Source organism: Cibotium barometz, chromosome 5 (genome assembly GCF_041138505.1).
Source record: "Cibotium barometz isolate CiBa-2024 chromosome 5, ASM4113850v1, whole genome shotgun sequence".
Classification (NCBI taxonomy): Eukaryota; Viridiplantae; Streptophyta; class Polypodiopsida; order Cyatheales; family Cibotiaceae; genus Cibotium; species Cibotium barometz.
In genome coordinates this window covers 62805304-62828344 of record NC_141050.1, presented here as the reverse complement: position 1 = coordinate 62828344, position 23041 = coordinate 62805304, and the positions used below count along the sequence as shown (strand labels likewise).

At 41.1% G+C, this 23041-nt stretch overlaps 1 protein-coding gene across 1 annotated transcript; it reads right to left on the bottom strand.

The window, feature by feature from the left end:
• Nucleotides 1–1268: 1268 nt before the first annotated feature.
• Nucleotides 1269–12998, bottom strand: LOC147638744 (pre-mRNA-processing-splicing factor 8A). Its single transcript, XM_086798712.1, has 25 exons — nt 12253–12998; nt 11834–11957; nt 11393–11485; nt 10709–11099; nt 10027–10573; nt 9106–9896; nt 8910–8995; nt 8579–8761; nt 8231–8473; nt 7960–8031; nt 7516–7820; nt 6911–7365; nt 6682–6808; nt 6314–6552; nt 6106–6229; nt 5817–6006; nt 5535–5642; nt 5199–5452; nt 4403–5019; nt 4194–4300; nt 3035–3925; nt 2744–2941; nt 2354–2632; nt 1911–2153; nt 1269–1728 (listed from the first exon to the last, which is right to left on the bottom strand). Exons 1-25 carry the CDS (start codon nt 12564–12566, stop codon nt 1537–1539), a joined length of 7173 nt encoding a protein of 2390 aa, XP_086654838.1. The 5' UTR covers nt 12567–12998; the 3' UTR covers nt 1269–1536.
• Between the last annotated feature and the right edge of the window lie 10043 nt (nt 12999–23041).

Below are 23041 nucleotides of genomic sequence, written 5' to 3'. Positions count from 1 at the left end.
TATTGCAATGTTGATAAGCAGTAAGAATCAAACTTTTTTATTATAGTCTTCTTGTATTTTCCATAAATTCACCTATGTTTCTACAACGTTGAGAATAAAACATTGACCTCTTAGTGATGTGTACTCCGACCGTTTTCCTCGTACGTACTTTTGAGTACTGGGCATCTCAGTATCTACGAATTTGTGGTAGTTGCTTGTGTTGATCGCCCCATGTTGTCAAACGGAACCAACTATATAATACTATCAATAGCATCAAGTGTACCTGGCTGAAGATTGTTCTCGGATAATCCATTCATCTCATGCAATGATGCAATATTGCAGGGTCAGACCCCTAAGATGGTAGCATCATATTTAAAAAGTCATCAAGAGAACACCATTTGAGATCATATTATTATAAAGAATCACAGGGCCATCTATCATTACAACAGAACGTGGTCAAGCCATAGCACTCAAACGCAAAGTTCGCTTTAATATTACTGAGATGCTTGAATGCTATCAGAGAGAATCACATAACCTTTCAGAACTCCTACCTAAACATCATTAGGCACAAGCGTCCAAGCATTTATTCCTCTCATTCAGTTATCAAGATCCACCACATAAATCCAATTAGAGGTTTTCTTTGGAAATGTTCGGATCAAATTCGTACTCACCCTTTATCTCTTGGAGGGCAGGATGCTCTGTTACATTAAAGAGCTATAGTAGGGAAACTTTTCCTGCAATCACAGCCATAATTTTAATTGCTCTAAGGAATAACCTTGAATCAATACTTTCCGTTAGCTCCTCTGCTCCTCAAAACCATAAATCGTATGTGTCATTGGAAGGGTGTCATTCCTGCTACTCATCGGCAAAGTTAAGTATCAGTTACTGGAAATCTATATAACCACTGAAAACGCAGCCGCTGAGAAACAGTTATTTGTGTATGCCAAATGTAGGTAGTCTTCTCAAGGGTGGTTTTATCCCCAGCTGCATCAGCATATTGACGCTGCCTTGACTTGCACAGTAAAAACCTTATGCAGAACTGCTGACAACCAATTAGTATTCAACCCGAAAGAACGAGGAGGATCTAAGCCAGCTACTATTATGAGAATCCCAATGTTAAGTGGCTAAAAAAATTCTGCAATAAGGACAGCTCATCTCACCCTCTAGCCTTTATATTATTTCTAAACTGAAACTCGAAACTTAAGGTGGGCTACTTCCCGAGCCTTAGTGGGCAGAAGAACACATTTTGTCATGATCAAGGCATTACAGAACATTGTCCGAACGAGAAGTTGAGCAAAATTTTGTCAATTACAAAGATTATCAACAGCAGAAATTGGTGAAATCCGAACTGTGGCTGATACAAGATGTCGAAAAATTCGAGCAAGAAGGATACTGGACATACATGGGTCTGACTTTCTAAACCCCATCTTTTTGATGAACGAGTCCAACATCATATGCTCAAGGTAATATACAATCCATTACTAGAGAGTAAACATCATCCTCCTGGTCTGCTTCCGTGATCTTCCAAATTGCTGCATTTCCATCAGCCTGTGCTCCTCAAGCGAAGGCATCCTCCCGGTCTGCTTCCACATGATCTCCTTCTTCCAAATTGCTGAATTCTAAAAAGTGAGTTGGCCTATGCTCCTCATGATAGTATTCCTTGGGTGTCGACAACTTTATGCCATACTTCATGCTTGTTGAATGCTTAACGCCCATATAATTATAGTTCCAAGGGCCATTGTCAGGAACCTGTTAAGCCAACACCCTCAGACTTTTAGAAACTGCACAGACAACATTAAGTGCATAGCAGCTTTGCATTAAACACAACTTTGTCTACCATTTCATGCAGCTAATGGTGACTATCGTACAGTTCTACTCTTAATTTCCTTTCATATCGCAGGGAGAAGACTTAGCATCAAACACTTGCATACCATGTAGTATCCCAAAAACCGATCGCTGAGAAGCATCTGTACTTTCTCATAATGCGTCAAAAGATAACCATGTGGATTGCTCCCACTGTCCTTATTGAGACGACCCCACTCATAACCAGAGGGTGTCAATTTGTATGCAGTCAAAGAGCAAGACCCCGGAGTAAAACTGCAGGTAAGAATAATGCACCTCTCCCCATCCCAAGACTTGTTGTTTTCCAGCATTCGGGCATGGCTAGTCACATCCTGGTAACAGAAAAGAAAAAACAACTCAAAAAACCAACTAATCAAATCTAATTCCTGAGTTACATCACTGCAAGGAATCTCCTGAATGAAGATTCAATTCATGAATAGAATAGTTCAACGAGTTGATATAGCTTTGAATTACAAAAGACCAATTGTTCACTTTTGATGGATGATGTGAAGATACGAGGCGTAAAAATTACCTGTGGAGACAACTGGGGAAATTCATTTGGTTGTGTGTGCATCCAGCCCAAAGGTTCTAGCTCATTAAGATACTCATGCTCGGGGAGAGCAGAAGGCAGATGCACTTGCTGATGTGTGCCCCACTGTGGAGGCATAACAATGCACCGAATTTCCTTTACCTGTGGATTGTCAGGTGGGCTTAAGCCATAAAGATAACCAGCAATTTGAGTTCTTAAGTCGGCTATGCAGATAAACTTTTTCAAAACATTCTTGGGCATGATATAAGTGTAGCCAGATTCCTGCAGTAAATCATTCCGAGGTTAAATTCAAGCAATTTCTCATTTAATAGCCCCCTCCCTCCAAAAAAAAAGGGGCTGCTAGCTTCAAAAACACACTGGTTCTCCACATACCTTGATATCATCAGAGTTGACATAAATATGGTTCACACGAAGGTAAAGATTTGTTGCTGATATAGCTCGAACACGCCAGTCAGTTTTGGAACCAAATGCTGCTTGCTCGTATGGACTGGTAGTTGTTACAATCAAATCATCGCCATGGACATTGGTTGTCTTTGTAGTGACTGCAGTGAGTTGGCTAGCTTCCTTTGCCTATCAAAATAGCAATAGGGGTTAGCAGGTCAATGGAAACATTAGCTGAATCTAACATACACTTACTAACAAATACAAAACAAGAATAGCCACCTGTTTCTCGATCTCTGCAATTTGCTGCCGCTGCTGAGATGGTGGGGTTATTTCGGCACCAAGTATTATGTCTCTTATTTCCGACTGTGTAAGGGCAGAAGTATTCACATTGTTCTTCTTGGCATAGTCAGAAAGGATGAGATCTCTCAAAGCAACTTCGACTTTCATCCATTGATCATCTGAGAGACTGGGCCAAATATGATGTGACTCTGTGATGATAGTCTTGTCAGGCTTCAAAAGCATCTTTGCCTTCTCATTGTTCACATGCAGAGCACGAAGAATTAATATTAACCGTTGAAAAGCAGTGTATGATGATATCGTCTTTAGCCAATCATCATAAATATTGAAGAGCACCATTTGAGGCTCTGTGGCTTTCAGAATCAAATCCCCAAATTTTTCAATCTTCAAGCATGCTTGAAAAGGCAGCTGCAATTCACTTCCCTTAATAACGATGTTAGGGAAGTCGAGCAAGTGCACTTCCAATGGATCAAGCATCCCTTTTCTTGTCACAATGATTTGCTTTGGTTGTTCTTCATTAGGTAGCGACCGAACTAAAGCAGCAACCTCCTCAGCAGTCTTCCATTTTGCTAGCTGACCAAGACGCTTCTGTCCAGCCCATACACTGGTGTGGATAACCTTCAGAAACAGCTGTCCTGTTCGCGGATTGAAGATAAAGATTGCACCATTGATTGGCTTCGTAGTAAGATTTCCTTCAAAAGTTTTATGTATGGTGACCCGATACACATTCGTGTCATCGACAAACCAAATTATCTGATTACTGAAGAGCTCTCCATAATTTTGTGATGAGAGATATGGCTCTGTGGGCTCTGAAGAGTAAAGCTGCAGACCCTTGCGGACACGTTCTCGTAACACATACAAAGCTGGATTTGCCTGCAGTGGGCCATTTAAAGAAAACTCATTACTTAAAAATAAAATGTACAAAGATCTAAAAACGTTCACAAAATAACAGCCTGCCTACTCTACAAGACAAGATGTTTGAAATGACAAGATTACAAGTGTGACAACACTACAGTTTAGAAGTGTGACAGCACTACAGTGTAGGACCTTTATACTCAAAAGCTAAGCTGAATCTTATGAGACCCAAAATAAACACTTTTTCCCAGCTTTGTACACTAGTACAAATAAAGAAATGTGCTACCTTCATGATCTTGTTCATAGCTTGGGCTAGAAGAGTCTTAGAGCCAGGAAACCAATTCCCAAATGCAGAATGCAGATTGTAGGCCAGGTCAATACCAATCATCACTCCTGTAAAAATCACAAGATTAAATGTGTAAATGTTTGCAAGAGAAATTTCTGCTGCTCCTGAAACACCCAGGAAAAAAAGTGTACAAAACAAATCCCACAAACCTGTTGGGGCAGGGTAAATTGACATGTTGTCTGTAGTATAATCCAGGAACTTGGCTCTTGTGTAACGTTCAATATCATGAGAATCATAATCGCCCCATCTCAGCTGTACGTCAATCCAGTACTTGTTGGTAGGCTTTTGATCATGAACATCTTTAGACTCAGCAACAAGGCTTGGCTTGCTCATGGGCCACTTGAATGCAGCAAATAGAAGTATGTCTGCACAGGAACTATTCATCTTGTAACTTTTTCGGGGATGAATAGTCTCCTTCTGGACTGTCTCGATCTCAAGAGCATCCAGTTCTTGATCTAAAACCTGACAGAGATCCATTACAACACTTTCATGAACCTTCTGCCAAAGATGGGCTCTGAAAATCTGTATCAAGGAGATCTTGAGAGTAGGAATCTTCCCATGCATGAATATTCCTGTCAAATCCAGCTGCACTTGGAAACCAACATATACATTCGCACGATTGATAGTTGGAGACCACCACAAGGTAAACCGCCGATTCGGAATCTGGTTGAGACCTGACCGCTGCGCGTTTGTGAGCTTTTTGTACTTCATTGACTCTTCAAACCCTGAGGCTTTCTCCCAAAACAAACCCTCCCAGGTTGGAAAGCTGAATCATACACACACAGTTAGATAAGCACCTGATATACCATGAGGCATATGGGATCATTGACAAAACGAAACAAAATCTTGTGTTCATGCACTGCTGCTTACGAGTCCAAAAGTGAATAAATGTTCCAGATGACTAAAGACAAAAACAAAAATGACTTATCAAAGTAAAATACTCACTAGGTTCCTTTAAATAAAGTATGCTCAAGAATGCCTTCAACACCTCCCAATGCTTGAATAACATCCGTGCGATAATTATTCAAGTTCCAAAGCTTTCCATCATGTCTCTGATGTGTCCACCAAAACGGATTCTGCTTCAAAACTTGAAACTGCTTAAAATCCGTCCGCACTCGCCAGCCTTTATCATAGGCAAGTGTATGCCGATCCTTCTGGAAGAGAGTATTGATACGAGGTATACCTCGATCCCAAGAATCCTGCAAAAATCAGAAGGAAATGAGATTAACCCAAACCTTCCACTTCCTGACTACACATCAGAGAGCTAGCTGTGTTAAGTACCTCAAGATCCTCTAATGTCAATCTCCTGTTCTGTGCTTGAGCTTCCTGCCGTTTCAAAGCATACTCAGCCCACACACGCTGTGAATCGATAAACTCACTCTCCCAAGGCTGAAAATATGAAAGCTGCAGTTAGACTCCAAACAGTTCTGACTGAAAAACCACAGGTCCTTTACTTTTCAAATAGCCACTTGCAAAGAAGGTTACAGTAAAATCATAAAAATATGCTATAACCCCAGGAAACTAATACATATAGATAGCATAACAGAACTCAGGTGTGCTAACCTGTATGTAACGATAAAGATTTGGAATCAGCTGCTCATCTTCATGACTCATTCCACTGCGAAAATGGGTCACACCAACATCTGTTTGTTGACTATACCTTAGATCGCTTTGTGGTATTAATATATGACCCATGGACAGCATACCCAATCCTCCAATTTCCTTGGGGGTATAAAAAATAACAGGCGGAAACCTGCTTACAATATGCAGAAAAATTAGAACCTTTAACAAAGCCTTCAACAAAACTTAAATGTTACTGTGATTGGATGTTGCAATTCTAACAACTTCATACCTGCTGGGCATCTTCGAGTTCAATCCAATCTTGATACGAGTCTGGATCTTGTTCTCACATTTCACGAGTAAGTCTAGCAATTCTTGAGTATGAACTGTTGCCTCCCGAAAGTAAGTCATGAGCCCTGTACAAAACGGAAAAAATATTAAAAAGGAAACAAACTAGTATGCTGCAACCTTAACTATGTATACATTAACTAAAATCGTACCTATCAAAGCAGTATTCCACTTATTGACAATCTTGGTAAATGTAGTTGATCCCGATGACATCAGAATCTGCCTCACTCGATTCTCAAAGATCTTCAAGTGCTCATCATCTACACGCAGATATGCCACAGCAGTACGCTCTTTTGTTTGCTCATTTTGCAGATGCCACACACCATCTTTATTTGTAAAAGCTTCTTGAGACATCCGAAGCTTGGGCATAATCCTGACCTCAAATCCACACCTGAGGCCATAGGAAGTATTCAGAAGCCTAGCATCACAAACACTCGGGTTGTCTAATGCAAAGAAATTGCCATGCATAATGACAGAGAGAGATGTTTGCAGAGAACAAGATCAAAGGAAAGGCGCTTACATGCTGAAAAGAAGATTTGGGTTGTCCTTGCTGTAAACTGAGACAAAACTATTCTCCCATTCCAGCGTAGTGATACTACGTGGTAGCCTATTTTTTATGTCCCAAAATACACTCCTCCCAAGATTGACTGTCAAAAAAAAAAGACAAAAATTAGCGCACGCATTAGTTCTCCTTCGATGCAAGACTAAAAAATGCTATCATATGTTGCAAGCATACAAAAAAGGCAGACCATCATGTTTCATGAGCCGCATTCGCGCATCCCGTGGCCAGCACTTCTTGTTATTGTACCCAACTATATTCTCATTATTTGGATCTGGGTGCTCCATCAGGTAACGCTGGATAAGGTCACGTGCCTCTTCATGGGTGAATCGAAACAAGATATGCACTCTGTCAATGTATCTTGAGTACAGTCGTATAGGATGACGCGTTTCAACTTTTGTGTCCCAATATGTAATGAACTCATTTGGCATTTGAGGGGGACCAGCAATCTCACTTGCACGGGTGAGGCCCAGCACTAAAAGATCCAAAACCAGCCCATAATATTGCACGACAAACGATGCGAACTGTAGGCCCCTTATCAAACCGTAAGAATTGGTATGGCTCATATCCTTATATGAAAGGATAACATTGTTCTTTGCAGTGACATAATCTGCTATGTTGTGGTCAAGAACCAGACGCAATAACCTGCAAAATGGTGAATGTCACATTACCGACCTGAAATCAAGGCCATAACATGGCCATGTTTATGATACTGTACATTGCCATGCACCAGCCACAACTTCAAAAAAAAGATCCCATGCAGCAGCACACTTTTCAAAAGAACAGGAGAGCTACCTGTTGAGCATGGTTAAATCAATCTTCTCAAAGAATTTTTCAAACTTCGTTTGCAGCATGACAACACACTCCCCTTCACTTGTATCCCAAATGTCTTGCAGGTTGTTGATGCCCTGACACCATTTGTAGACTAACAAAGGTGGTGGTTCAGAGTCAGCCGGCTTGATCCAATTTGGGAACAAATGTCGCTTATCACCTTCGTACCACAGATATTGATCAAGATATGCATCAGTAATCTTTTCCAAGGGTTCAATTTCATAAACCGGTATCAAGTAGCTATACAAGTCCATGAACTCTATGCCAACCTGAAACCAGACATCCACAGCACTGGTTATATCAATTTGGAGACCTCTACAAAATCTGCTTAAGATATTACAACAAAAAGAAATTACTGAGGGAAAAAGAGTCAAAATGTGACAAGACTGCAAGCTTTGAACAGTTTACCTCTTTGAAGGCACGCTGTGTCAAAAGATGACGCTTGATCCTGGACAAAGCTTCATGTGGGTTATCATAAGCCTGCCAAGCAAGCAGTAAAGGCAACCATAAATATCTTGACAATGTTCCAAAATATAGAGCAAATATTCCTGTCCTTTACTTATAAAGTAGTGTACTTGAACACACAAACTCCTCAAGACTGGAACACTTACTTATAGAAAGCAACTTAATAATGTAGTACAAACAACCATAATGTCGAACCTGCTGAGAAAAGAGTTACCTGTTCAATGAGACCAAGCTCTTCTCGTTGTTGTTGATTAAGCCGTACAGCTACACTGTAAGACTCCTTCAACCGTTCCAATGCAAGAATCAAAAGCTTCGTATCATGCTTGTACGAAAGAGGAGGGAACGGGATTGGTGAGAACTTTCTAGATTCCAGCCAATGCACAGTGGTAGTGTATATTGCAACAGCCTCTTCAGGAGTTACATATGGCCCATCCTTGAGATAATTGTGTTGCCGTTCCTGCATACATAGACTCCAACTTCAAAAACACAGCTCTATAATAAGAAGACGATAAATCCAGAGCACACTCTGCTGTCCAATTAATCACTCAAAGCGAAAACCCACCTGTTCATCCTTTAGCCACAGTCGAGTCAGCCTTCCAAGATTTTTCCGGCACACGGTCTTATCCACTGTCGCACCACGACGAATTCGCTCCCTATTATAATGTGCTACATTTGTCCACCAATCAGCCTTAGATTTCACATACCGTAAAATCATGTTCTCAATGGGTACTGGAAGCCCTGGAACCTGCAGCAGATTAAAACATTAATCAGTGATTAAAAGCTATTCCAAATCCTCATCGTCAACTTTTCACATAAATGCTTGATGAAATCAACCATACTCATGTTTCAACCTACTAATAAGCTAGCTCTCCTCATATTAAGAGGCCGCATACCTTCCAAGGAATATTTGCTTTCCAACATCGCCAAGCCTCACTGAGATGCTGCAAGATAGTGCGTGCTTTGTTCTGTTTGATGCCCTCTAACACAATTGAAAAAAAAAAAATTAGGCCTGAGTATGTCAAAGAACTAAACCAGCCATAAAGGCAGAAGGGCAGAGGAAGAAAAAATAAAAAAGGAAGGGGGTCGTACCAGGCATAGCATCCAAAACATCATGCATAACAGCTGCTCTCAGCTCCAAGTCAAAGTGACTTTCTACACGCTGCTTGGTCACAGTTTTCGCAACTCCCTTTGAATGGCGGCCTTCAAACTGGCGCGCAAGTAGATTGCCAAGCCACCTTTCAAGCAAAGGAACAACACCTCTGAGAAAAAACAACCAGACTCTCCACATGGGTGCCCAAAACCCACATCCAGGTCCCTTTCCAACAGGCCCAGTGTTGAAACGGTAGTAAATCAAATGTTTTAAATCCTTGCACATTCGTATTTGCCTCATGAGTCTGTATTTGTATCTGTACATCCCAGTTAGCTGACCCACATGGGAAAATGTATACTGCAACCCATCTGCAAGCTGAAATGCGTCCACATTTCCTAACCGGAACTGAATATTGGCATCAACAACCAACTTAGTCAACCGCAAGATTTCTCTACACAAATGGAATGCATTCCCAAAACGAGACTTCTTTCGCTCTTTTGTTGTAAGTGTTTTGACTGGCTTCAAGTTGAAATTGTAATCCAGATGGAGATAATTCAGATTTTTTCTGTGTATCAAGAGATTCAACATGTTGTAACCTTGTTTACAAACTTGCAATCCTGCCTCAGCCCAGTCCAACTCAGTAGTTTGGAAGAACTTAGTAGCTCGCAGAGAGCGGAATAAGTACTTTTTTTTCTGAGCTTTGGGGGGTCTATGGTGCAGTTCATTGAGAACAAAACACTTCAGCAGCTTCTGGTAGCTGACCCTCACCTTGACTGGATATGATGGAGGGCTGCATTTAACAAAAAACATTAAACAGTGTAAATAACAAGTGCAGACACTTTCTCATAAGTTTAATTAAATACAGTGATTACAGTGCAATAAAAATCTAATAATTAGGAGCTACTTCACATCATACTTACCAGTGCTCTTTGTACCAATCAGACACGAGGGGAACATCTTCAGCTCTCCTCATGCGTCCAGATCTCATATTGAAGGGTCGAGGCGCAAAAAGTAGAGCAATTCCAGCAGCTGTGGTATCAGTGTACAAAGAAACACTTTGGAGTAAAGGTTCAACACCTTCAGGAAGCCTAAACTCATCAGGAGGATTCAATCCATCTGGAAGATTAAACTCATCAGGAATCTTAAACTCAACATCCTCATCCTCCTCCTCTTCAGAGAGTTTCTGATCCCTTCGATTGGTCTTATAATGGGCAATTGGATGAATAAGAGGATCAAAATAGAAGGCAGGCAAATCAGGATCTTCAGTTCTGATATACATCACCATAGGGGTATGATAAATGCTTAGCCTTACTTTCCTGGGCCTGTTATTATACAGGTGAGGAAAAGCAATCCTGTACTCAGTTCGGAGAGGGGACCGAATAATAAGCTTGTTGATATCATTAAACTCATTCCAATCTTCATCCCCTTTCTCCATATCACGATATAAAGGTTCAAACTTTGGACCCCCTGCATGAAAAAGAATAAGATCATTTGAACTCTTCAAAGGCCCCAAAGCAATCCAAATCACAAAATTTAAGCCACAAAGCTAAACAGGTACTTGAGTATCTAAGACAAACTTAAAAAGTTGACAGAAAAACGAACCTGGAATGCACATGTTCAGAGCTTTTGCAGTAAAGAAAGATTCCATGTCAAATAGATAGAAGTAATTCCTGTCCGTCAGATCTGACAGCAGCTGTCCAGCCAGTCTGTGTAAGGTCGCCATGATTGGCAAGGATAGTTGCCACCTTTTGTAACTTGGGCCATTTATCAACTTTGTCTTTACCAGAGGTTTATGGTCATAAAACCACACATAAACAGCAGAATCTTCTTCCTCATCTAGCTCAAGTTGTATTGGTTCCAGTGGATCGACATCAAGCAGGTTATCTGCATAATCCAGCGGGGGTTCCTCATCATCAAAAGGTGGAAACCGCATTCTCTTGAAGTGGCGTCTGTCTCTTTTCTCACGCCTCATCATGATCCACATCGTACCCCACTGCAAAGCCCACAATGTCATTTAAGTTTCAAGCTAAACTAAAGGCTCCCCACATGTCAATATTGTAAATCCAGCTTAACAAACCCACTAAAAATATCCAAAATTCTTCCAGCATTCCAGAACCCATCCACAGCAATCATCAAAAGCATACTCATGTAACTAGTAGTGAAATATATCGGATACAAAAAGGTCAACGCAGCATTAGCATCATTACTCATTGATGGAAAGCAGCCCTTGTACATTCAGTATAGCTGATGCAGCAATGAACTTGATTGGGTTCACAAGCAGATTACCTGAGCTAAAAAAATTGGTTCCACCACCCATGGAATCTCATCCACAAATGTGATGGCACCAGTAATATGGTACAATACTTTCACCTCCCTGACCTGCCACATACAAGAGCAGAAACATCAAGCTTATAACCAAGCATCAAAACCTTACAAAACAAACTGCCGAAAACAATAGCACCCCATAAACATGCAAAAAGATAGCGCACCACATACAATCTTCCATATTGACTTTAACCTTTTTGCAATGTACAGAAAAGATAAATAAACACTTGCAGCTAGTTCACATGCTAAACCTGGTATATTTAATATGCTATAGCATCATCACAAAGGGTCTGCATGAGAGAGGGCAGTGCACATGTGTAATGTGCTGGTACTACATGAGATGCCATCTAGAAGAAGAGAAGGCCGAAGATGCCTTGATTGAGATAATGTTGAATAGAATACCTGCTCCCAAGGCATTGGCATGTTCTCAAGAAGCTTGTATACTGCATGAGGCACAAATTTTAGCGCTCCAAGGTACACACGCTTGTCATGCCTATATTTCTTCGAGGACATGTCTCCATGATCTCTGCAAAACCAAAGCAGTGGTGGTGAAAATTAGTTATATAAATTCAAAAACCACGAGCAAAAACATGGTAGGGCTGGCATCAACTGGCTTACTAATCTGTCAACGATAATTAACAAAACCAGTCAAGCCTGACTTGGTGGTCTGGGAAAGGAAAAGAAGGCCTGAGACAACTTAAACTCTTCTGTAGCATGGACCCTAGGTGTGCCAGAGGATTGTACCAACAAGGTCCACCTAGGATCTCCCGTACCCACATCTATCTGAAACATTGACCTTAAAACAGAGAGCAAAGACATACCTGATGATCTTTCGGACATGCTCAGGTGGCATATCTTCTTTTTGCGTCTCCACGAAGCCAAACTTTCGCTTCTCTCCATATCGCTTGGTGTTCAGCTGCATCCATTTGCGTGCCTTCTCCTCTAACTGAGCTTCTGAGTCTACCATTGCAACTTCTGAGCCGGGCACAGGAGGCAGTGGGGGTGGTGGTACAGGCTGCACGGCATACTGTGGTGGCATGGGAGCCTGCGGAGGGTACTGCTGCGGGAGAGGGGGCTGAGGAGGCAAAGGGGGCATCATAGGCACCCCTGGAGGCCCTGTGGCGTTGTACATCATCGTAATGAAGGTCAAAAGGACAGAACCTTTCGACGAAAAAGAATCTGTGATGACGATCGGGATGTCAAATGCACAGCCGGAAAAAAGCTGTTCTTGAACTCAAGAGCTCTTGCACCCCCAGAAGTTTGTTGCAGAAACTGCACGCCAGGACTCGTTTGCATATAAACCGTGCGGCACCCTGTTCTCGCAAGCTTACCACATACTGTGAACAGTCGGAAAACCTAAGAACCTGTTCCAGATAAAACTGTACACGCAGAAACCCTGTCAACTGGAAATCCTAATTGTTCGTTCGCAGAGGCCGCAATATTTTCAGATCAAGAGACACGAGAGACTGTAGCTTACCATTGGCCAGGGCAGAAAGCATTTCACCGCGCTAGGTACACGATATAAACTAAGGCTATGCTAAGGCGGTTCTGAATAACAAGTAAATTTAGGGGTTTTTTGCTTAACCACGATTAATAATATCAATAGAGATAAAGATAATTTATATTTATTCTCTCTTTACAAATCAATTTATAGCTCTCGATTTGTTCAAAACCTGGTGATTCCAAGCGTAAGATTAAAAGCATAGTAGGCTGGATATGGTAGGTGTAAAAAGGGACCTTTTGTAAATGGCAGCTTTTATATGGTAAATACAATAAGTATAAATACTTATTTTTCCCCCAAAAAAAAGCATAGTATACATGCTTTTCAAATAACCCAACCAAGTGGAATCGACCACAATGAACAAAACTTTTGTTATAGGAAGCATATGGAGAAATCTTTAATGGTAACCAATGACTCGTCCCCATAGTATTGTGTGCTCAACATAAAGCAAGCACTCGTGCAGGGAGATTATAGCAGTAAAAGCAACAATAGTAGAAGCAAGTAGGCATTAAGCAATAGTGTAAGTAGTGGCAGCTCCAAACATATTTGAGACGAAGGTCATGAGCTCAAATTTTTTATTGGTGTTTAGTTGGTCAAAGGCCAAGATAGGTTATGGATAACCCAAAAGCAATATGCCTTGTATTGCATGTGTAGATAGATTGGTGGGAGCTTCATCTCTCAATCATTACTAGGCTGGCAATTCATGCAGGATCCTAGAAAGCCACAGTTGGATGTTGTAAAGAGGATCCTCACATGTGAAGGGCATAGCATATTTTTAGGAAAGCCTCGACATTGATAATGCAAGGCGACACAAATGTTGATTGGACTAGTAGCTAAGATAGGAGGGGCACTTTAGGGTATGTATTTAGCCTTTGAAGTGTAACTTGTATAGTCTTCAAAAAAGGGCTTACAATTGTATTACTTGTGCACAAGGATTAGTAGAATTACAAAGGTAATTCCCCATGAACCCCAAAACTAAACTTAATGATAGTTGAAAGCAAATCACGCATTGATGAAGGCAAAGACATGGTGCTGACATACTAATGATAAAATCAAGCAAAAATAAAGGCAAATTAAATGTACAAAAATTGCTTGCGTCACCCCTCCCACCCCCACGACAGATGATGCACACATAGATTAAAACTTTTAGCACACAGAGTAATGTATTGAATTCAGGGTTCGTTAAATAATGACCAGTTGGGGTAACTTTCCAAAATGGGGCTTCAATTGGAAACCATTAACTAGCTTTGGCAATTTCACACAACCTAATGATGTCACTTCAAAAGTGTTGGTTCCTAACTTTTCAGGGAACAATAGGGCAGTCGAATCCACTAAAGACGAAATCTCTTTACCACCTTCCATGATGAGGAATTAGAGGGGCTCCAAAATGCATGGTGTTAGATGAGCCTTATTGATAGCATCCTCATTTGTCCAAGAGAGTTTCAAGTTGTTCTTCTACTGATGGAAATCATCAAACCATGTTTTAGTGTGAATTTTCCCAAGATAAGAAACTTGCCAATACCCAGAGCCATTAGAAATATAAGTAGATTTGAATTCGATGCGATCAATGGATGCAATCAATGGTAATCCAAACGAGTGTCTAACTGAATGGCTAGGTAATGAGAATTGTAGTATACCCATTGTAAATATAGCACATTAAGTACAATGTGGCATATCCATTGCAAATATAGTTCACGCATTTCATTATGGTTGCATATAGTTATTATTTTTTATCCCTAGGAAGTTGATTTTTTGAGGTGATTACAAATTAAGCATCTTTTTGAGTAATCGAAGTGGCATAAATCGACCCGTTAAGTTTTCAAATCTAGCGGATTTAAACCAAAATTAACAGCATTCCAGATGTCCAAACAATGGACAGAAAGCACCCACGAGGTCCCGAGGCAGCTCTGAGCAATTTCACTAAAAAAACCCCAATAAACGCCCCTAGGCACATGCATGGAGGGTCCCACCACGATCCTCACCCGAGTGGGATACGATGCCTGCGACGCCTCCCCCAAACACTCGAGAGCTCATTTCTCGCTAAATTATGCATGCACGCATACGGATGTACTGCCCACAACACCTCATATCCACGAGCGCACCACTCACCACACCTCGACAATGCCCGCCATCCTCCCCTCGAGACATGCCTCCCTACACATACCCCCTACCACCTCCCCCCTCTAGACCCTTCGTGGACAAGTGGTGCACATACCCCCCTTGCCACCTCCCCCCGCCCACTACACCTCTTCGAGACCCCTCCAGGACAAGTGGTGCTCCCTCACCACGCACCTAGTGCCCATGCAGCTTACCCAGATGGCGCCCACACCTGGACACACTTGTCCCCCCTTCTTGTCACTCTCTCCACATGTGGCAACCCCCACCCAGACACACTTGTCCCCGCTGATGGTACCCTCTCCACCATGAGGCGCAACACCCCCTCCTCGCACCTATATAAACCCCCCTCCCCTCCCCCCTCTAGGAGGTACCCCTCAAGTAAAGACTAAGCTCTAGTTCTAGGACATGTCCTACAACTCTTCTCCCCCCCATGTGAATAGACAAAGTCAACCTATCAGCCTCTCCCAGCCAAGGCTAGCCGTACCCAAGCCTCACTCTCCCTTCCCTTGAGAGGCCTCTGGCTAAGGACACCCTCTCCAAAAGCCCCCACCCCATATCAAGATACTTAAAGGTGAGCTTAGGCTTTGTTCTCAGTAAAGCTTTAGGATTTCATGCAAGCTATTGGAAGCCCAAATGATATCCGTTTCCAAATCCGTATAATCCGCTAGAATCCTCTCTCTCTCTCTCTCTCTCTCTCTCTCTCTCTCTCTCTCTCTCTCTCTCTCTCTCTCTCTCTCTCTCTCTCTCTCTCTCTCTCTCTCTCCCCTACTGATCCATAGCATTTCACACCCACCGCACTCTCTTTCTATTCTCCGCAAATAAAGGCACTAGTATGGTAGCGAAAAGTTGTCAAATTAAAGAATTTCACGACAATCAAGGCATAAATAAGGAGGCACACATCCATGTAAATGATTTTGCTCCTTCCAAAACACATGCAAATCATAAACAAGTTGGCCATCCTTTTAAATATAAGCAACTTCTTCCTTTTGGGGTCGTAAAGTTAAGATTCTTAGGCTTAGCAAGATTACGTTGCTATTGGATAAACATATAACGATTACAACTAGCATTGTAGAAGCATCACACCTCACTTTAGAGTTAAGATTATTAGGCTTAGAAAGGTTATGTTGCTCCTTCCGAAACACATGCAAATGATAAACAAGTTGGCCATCCTTTTAAATATAAGCAACTTCTTCCTTTTGGGGTCGTAAAGTTAAGATTCTTAGGCTTAGCAAGATTACGTTGCTATTGGATAAACATATAACGATTACAACTAGCATTGTAGAAGCATCACACCTCACTTTAGAGTTAAGATTATTAGGCTTAGAAAGGTTATGTTGCTGTTGGATAACGATTATGACTAGCATTATAGAAGCATTACACCTCACTTTTAAGTTAAGTAGCCTAAAAAATAAGGCTCCAATGTGTTCTTAAGTAAGGCTAGTAAAAAAAGGCAAAGTCAAAACAGCTGAGGAAGCTATTCAAGCAGCTTAGGTTTTTTATAAGAAAATGGTCGGTGCCAACACTTCAAAACCAGCATCTAATGAAAAGAAATCCACGTTCATTTTTACGAAGAGTGGACAAAAAAAAGAAGATGGTTTTTGCACCAAAACCAAAAAATTCTAATAACACTAGCAAGAAGCCAAAATTTGTGAGTAGGAATAATCTCGCATGTTTCAAATGCAAAGAAAAGAGACACATGAAGAAATTATTTCCTTTGAATGGAGCTACAACACCATCAGCGCGCTTGAGTAAAAGGCGACATCGAAGAAGTTTGTGCCAAAGAAATCTATGCACATTATAGAACTTCAAGGTAAATTTTCTAAAGTTAATATTATGCATCTTAAAGGAAGCCAATGCCCAGATTGTACTTTCAGTAAAGACATTTTTGATCCAAACGAATTATTTCATATTTATGGAACAATAAATGGACATCAGGTTCATATATTGTTTGATCTCGGTAGTTCTCACAATTTTATGGACAACATTGTGGTACAGAGGATGAAGCTAGAAATCACTCAGACTAATCACATGTACAAGGCCAAGATAATTGGAGGACAAGTCCAATTTCGGGACAAGAAGGTGTCAAAGTTGTCGCTAGACATCTAGTTGTACTCAGAAAGACTTGATTTTCATGTCATGAGCTTGGGTCAAGTAGACATCATTTTAGGGATGGAATGGTTTCATTGACAAAATAAAGATTTTTTTAGCCAAGCAACTAGCTGAATACTTGAGGATGGGTCAAATTAGACCAAGTAAGTCTCCTTGGGGTGCACCAGTTCTCTTGGTTAAGAAAAAAGATCAAGGTACCTAGCAGATGTGTACTGATTACAAACGTCTTAATAACAAGGTTACAATTAAAAACAAATACCCATTGCCTAGATCAAATGATCTTATTGATAGGTTGCAAGGAGCTAAGTATCTTACAAAGCTTGATTTGCGAACCGGTTATCATCAGATTCGTATTGCAGAGGAAGATGTTCCTAAAAGTGCTTTTAGGACACGTTTTTACGACCATTATGATTTTTTACCCTTTGGTCTCACTAATGCACCAACAACTTTCCAATAGATGATGAATGATTTATTTCGAGATAAATGCGGGGTGGTTTTCTTAGATGACATTTTGATATACAGTAAAACTTTGGCTGAGCATGAGGATCATCTTAAAGTGGTTCTACGAAAGCTCGGGAAGGAGAAACTATATTGTAGATTATCTAAGTGTGATTCCTTAAAAAAGGAATTGTTATACTTGGGTCATAAAATCTCTCGAGACGGCTTGAGTATAGATTTGGATCAAACCCAAAAGGTTTTGGAATGGCCAGTTCCGCGTACGATCAAGCAGTTAAGATCTTTTTTAGGTTTCGTGGTGTTTCAATACAAAAAATAGGTCAAGTATTATTTGAAGTTGACAGTGCCTTTTACCAATCTTCTTAAGGGTAAAAATAAGAAGTCTAATTCTTCGATTGAGTGGAATGAGAAGCAACATGGAACTTTTGATTTTTTGAAAAATGAACTTCAAGATGCTTATGTGCTAGCCTTGTCGGATCCTAGCAGGCCTTACATTGTTGAGACTGTTTCTAGTGATTTTGCGATAGGCGCACCTTTGTTCCAGGATGGGAAGCATGTGGCATTCGAGAGTAAGAAACTCAACGATGCACAAACTAGGCACCCAGTTCAGGAGAGAGTTGTATCTGATCATTTATGTTTTAAAGACATGGAGACAGTATCCCTATGGGTCTCAGTTTATGGTCTTGATAGATCACCAGTCTTTGTCGTACACTTGTGAGATCAGCCGAACTTGAAGGGTAGAATGGCCAAATGGGCTCAGTTAATGCAGGGCTTTGATTTCATGATTAAATATAGGAAAGATAGCTCGAATCATATTGCTGATGTGTTGAGTCGAATTGGTGAAGTTAATGAGCTTAGCTTCACGGAAATCACTTCTAACTTGTACGATTCACTTAGGGGAAAATGCAGTATAGATATTTTCTTTGGAAAGCACTGGAATTTGGTAGAATGAGGGTAAAACTCTGAGGTAGATCAAAACTTGGTGAATCAAGGAAAAGCCAACGAATTTTTTATTCGAAACGGTCTCTTATTCTAAAATGATAAGGTTTGCGTGCTGGATGTGCCGGAAATTAAACTTAGGATCCTCTTTGAGTGCCATGATGTACCATCGCGACAGGACATCCTGGCATACAGCGAACCTTGGCTTTGGTTAGAAGGACATTTTACAAGCCAAAAATGAAAGATTTTATTCAGAGTTATGTGGTCCGATGTCATCAATGTTAGATAAACAAGGTTGGACACCCTAAATTTGTTGGGTTATTAAATTCTTTGGATATTCCCTCTTGAAAGTGGGAAATTATTTTCGTGGATTTCATTATGGAACTTCCACGTACCAGCAGGAGTCATGATGCCATTTGGGTAGTCGTGGATAGATTGACAAAGATGGCTAGGTTTTACCCACAAAGATAACAATCAAAGTGTCAAAATTGGCTTATCAATTTGTCGAGCAGCTGTTTAGACTGTATGGTCTACCTTCTGATATTGTGAGCGATCGGGACTCTAAGTTCATAGCCTATTTTTGGCAAGAAGTTTTCAAGAAATTGGAAACTACTTTGAGTATGAGTCCCTCTAATCACCCGTAGTCTGATGGGTGAACAAAGTATATGAATCAAGTTTTAGACGATATGCTTCATGTGTATATCTCTAGAAAACCATCGATTTAGGAAAGTATCTTCCAATGATAGAATTTGCCTATAACAGTTCTAAGCATACAACTACTGGTTATAGTCCATTCATGCTTATGTATGGGTTTCAACACAGGGCACCTGTTGATGTTTGTCTTAAGGACATTGAGCTTGATGCATCAAGGGATTTCTTGCGTGATATGCAAAAAATGTTGACCCAAGCTCAAGATTTTATCTCATGAGTGTTCAGGATGGAGTACGGTTTTATGCTGATAGGGGATGCTCACCTCCGTCTTTTAAGCCATGAGCGTTGGTTTATTTGAAAGATCCAAAAGATTCTCATACTTTATCAACAGGAAAGTGCTCAAAATTATATTCTAGATATTGTGGTCCATTTCAAGTTATACATCGTGTATGAGCTAAAACTGCCTCCACGTGTCAGAGTTCATCTGGTCTTTCATGTAAGCAGACTGAAAGAGAAGCTGGGAGGTGAGGATAATATAGTTACTCGTTGAGGTCGAGAATTTATCCTATGTTCCACATGAACCTGAAAAGGTACTTGAATTCATGGAAAGAAAGCTTCATAATCGCTTAATTCTTGAGGTTAAAATTAAGTGGAAAGATAGGGAAATTGAGAATTCGACTCGGGAGTCAGTTATTAATAATGTTGAACGCAAGTTTCCTTCTTTTCATTGCAAGAGTGCAATGTTTTGAGAGAGTGCAAGAGTGCAATGTTTTGAGAGAGGGAAAGTATGTTATGTGCACATCATATTATGTGCATACTAGGAGGCTAACCCACCCTAGGCATGTGAGCATGGGATCATGGGAACATGCTCTAGTGGGAAAGGGTTAAACCTAACCTTGGCTTGGGGTTAGGGTCAGGCAACCAAGGGTCACACATGGAAATGGAGAGTCAAGAGTCACTTGAGAGCTCTCTTATATAATAGGAGCATGGGGCACTTTCAAGGGATGTTCTCTTATGTAGAGCATAGTATCTACTCTCTTGCCATTTCATACTAGAGTTACGTGGTGCTGCAGGATTGAAGACATACCTCTTGGTGGTATGGGACACCAAGGTTAGGTATGTGGTTCTTCTTTACTTTGATGTGCACAGCCTTGGGCTCGGGGTTGGTCAGGTGGATGAGTATATGCTTGGATTATGTGTGTTTATTCATAGTGATTAGCTAGAGAGATGTATGGGGTTTTAACAAGTATGAAGTCAATTCCACATTGCCAATGCCTTTGATGGCATAGGATACATTGTTAGCACATGCATACAAAATTGTTCCACCTGACGAAGCATCTCTCAAGGTAGAAAATAGTTGCTTGCATGAAGTAATGTGCTTAGTGGCACTGGAATCAAAATACCAGTCAGTATTTGACAAGGATAGACAAGAGGCAAGCACATCATTGCATGTTACGATCAGTGCATAGCATCATGTACAAAATTTACTTCGTCTCTGAGAAGTTCAGGTGTGAATAGTGCTGATCATGGGCACTTTTTACTCTATGCTAGTAGCAGGGGTATTAGAACACATCTTTAGTGTGTTAGGAGCCATGTGAGCCCTAGTGCTAAGGCTACTAGAGTTGTACTCCACTCACTCATTATCTCAATTCAAGTACATTGCAGCTATCGCTATCATCTTTGTCGCTCTCTAAGCTCGTGTGTGTGTTTGTCCGTGAGTTTGTGCAAAGCATCTTCTTTCACATCCAACATACGGTTCGTGGCATATACCTAGCTGGTTGAGGCTAGAAGAATGAGTTCTAGATCATCAATGGTTGAATTTGGTTTGGTTTTGGTTTGGATATGTCTATGGACATGGATATGGAAGACTAGATCTAGCTGTTGACCGAGTTTTAGGGCCTCTTTGTTAATATTTTTGCTATTGCTATCATCTATGTCATTCTTTGAGCTCTTGTGTGTGTTTTGTCCGTGAGTCTGCAAAGCATCTTCTTTCACATCCAACATACGATCTGTGGGATATGCCTAGCTGGTTGAGGCTAGAAGAATGAATTCTAGATTGTGATGGTTCAATTTGGTTTGGTTTGGGTTTGGATATGTCTATGGACATGGATATGGAAGCCTAGATCTAGCTGCTAATCGAGTTTTAGGGCCTCTTTGTAAATATTCACCTTGGCCTCTATGCTTGATTCTTTGTTTGGTGTATTCTTGACATTGTAGATAAGTACCATGTGAGACCTTGGCCTCTATGCTTGATTCTTTGTTTAGTGTATTCTTGACATTGTAGATAAGTACCATGTGAGACCCCCACCCCTTATAAACACTCAAAATAGCTACAGTAGAATACTAGAGTAAGGGTAGAGAATCTCACTCGAGACCTCGCTACTCCTATAAAACACTATCCTAATGTGAGCTATTCCAACCGCTTCTCTCGTAACTATTCGAATAAACTTTGCACTAGAAAATGTGTATGATTCCTCCATGGAAGGGTCCCTCCATAATTCTCATGGTGGATAGAAGTCATATCGGCAACTCAGAGGAGAGACTCCGACATCCTATCCCTCGATCATAGAGTAGACATTTCTACTCACGTTTTTCGCTTTTTCTAGAACGCTTTTTCTAGAATAAAAATCATGTTTTACCCAAGTCTACTAAGTTTTTCAAAGAATTGTTGGGTCTCATTTGGGAAAGAACCCATTTATTTGGGCCCACCCTACCACCCACTTTCCAGTGGTGTATCTAATTTCTACTTTAACCAAATCCATAAACTCAACCTAGAATCCATCCAATCCTTTGGGTCTAGCATGCCACCTTACCACCACTGCACCTATGCAGTTAGTGTGAACTCACACACCCTTACTTGATATTCTTGATTCACTACTCACATACCCAATTAAAATGCATTGGAAAGACAGTTCATGCACACAACACTCCACACAGTTGTTGCCATATATATATAGGCAGTGATATGTGTGAACACACTTAGGACCGTCGGGGCACTTTTTCCCTCTTTAGGAGGTTTTTTTCCCCCGGCTTGTATATACGCCCATCCTTCTAGGGCTAACTTATCTTTTGTACATTGACACAATCTAATACACTTTGTGTTGTGTGCATTCTTGCTTCTTCTTCTCCAAGCTTTGTGTGCTTTCCTGCAACCCTAATTCCAACAATTGGTATCAGAGCAGGCATCGGCTCCCAAGGCTACGCCGCCAGCACCCTCCAACTCACGTTCTCCGATTGAGGTGAGTTTTCACGAGCGCTTGCAGGTCCCTATACTCTGCAAATCTGCCCGTTGGGCTCTGCGTTCTCAGAATTTGCATCTGAGGTCGTTTCGGGCTCCGTTTTTGCATTTCAAGTTCTGCACAGGTGTTTTCGTCATTTTCTGCAGAAATTTCGACAGTGTAGTTTTTTTTGCAAAATAGGCATACGTGTTCTATTATGGACCGTACTACATAGCACAAGTTGTCTTCTGTTCAGTCTTTGCTTCATTACAGGTAGCTTTTGCATCAGTTTTAGTCAGTGGCCATGGCTGATAACAGCAATGATGTATTTCGCATGTTGTCTGCTGAAGACAAACTGGATGGAGACAGCAACTACCCACTTTGGGCATACATGATGCAGCATGTTTTGGTTGCAAAAGGAGTGTGGAACATTGTGCAGGGTATGGATGTACGTCTAGGTTCTGTGGATGTAGGATCTGTTGAGGATGTTGCAGGATCTAGCAGCTCTACTGTTGCTGCTGTTTTACCCACTGCTGAACAAGCTCGTTGGGATGGTAAAGATGCGCAGGCTCATGCCTTGATTGCACTTTCTGTCAAACGTAACACTTGTCTTGAGGC

What these genes read in the sequence shown, in the direction of transcription:
- LOC147638744 (XM_086798712.1), bottom strand. Translation starts at nt 12,566, where the DNA reads ATGATGTACAACGCCACAGGGCCTCCAGGGGTGCCTATGATGCCCCCT. An exon ending in GTGGAATACTGCTTTGATAG is followed by an intron (nt 6,230 to 6,313) that starts GTACGATTTTAG and finishes CGTTTTGTACAG; the next exon opens with GGCTCATGACTTACTTTCGG. An exon ending in ATCTTTATCGTTACATACAG is followed by an intron (nt 5,643 to 5,816) that starts GTTAGCACACCT and finishes TCATATTTTCAG; the next exon opens with CCTTGGGAGAGTGAGTTTAT.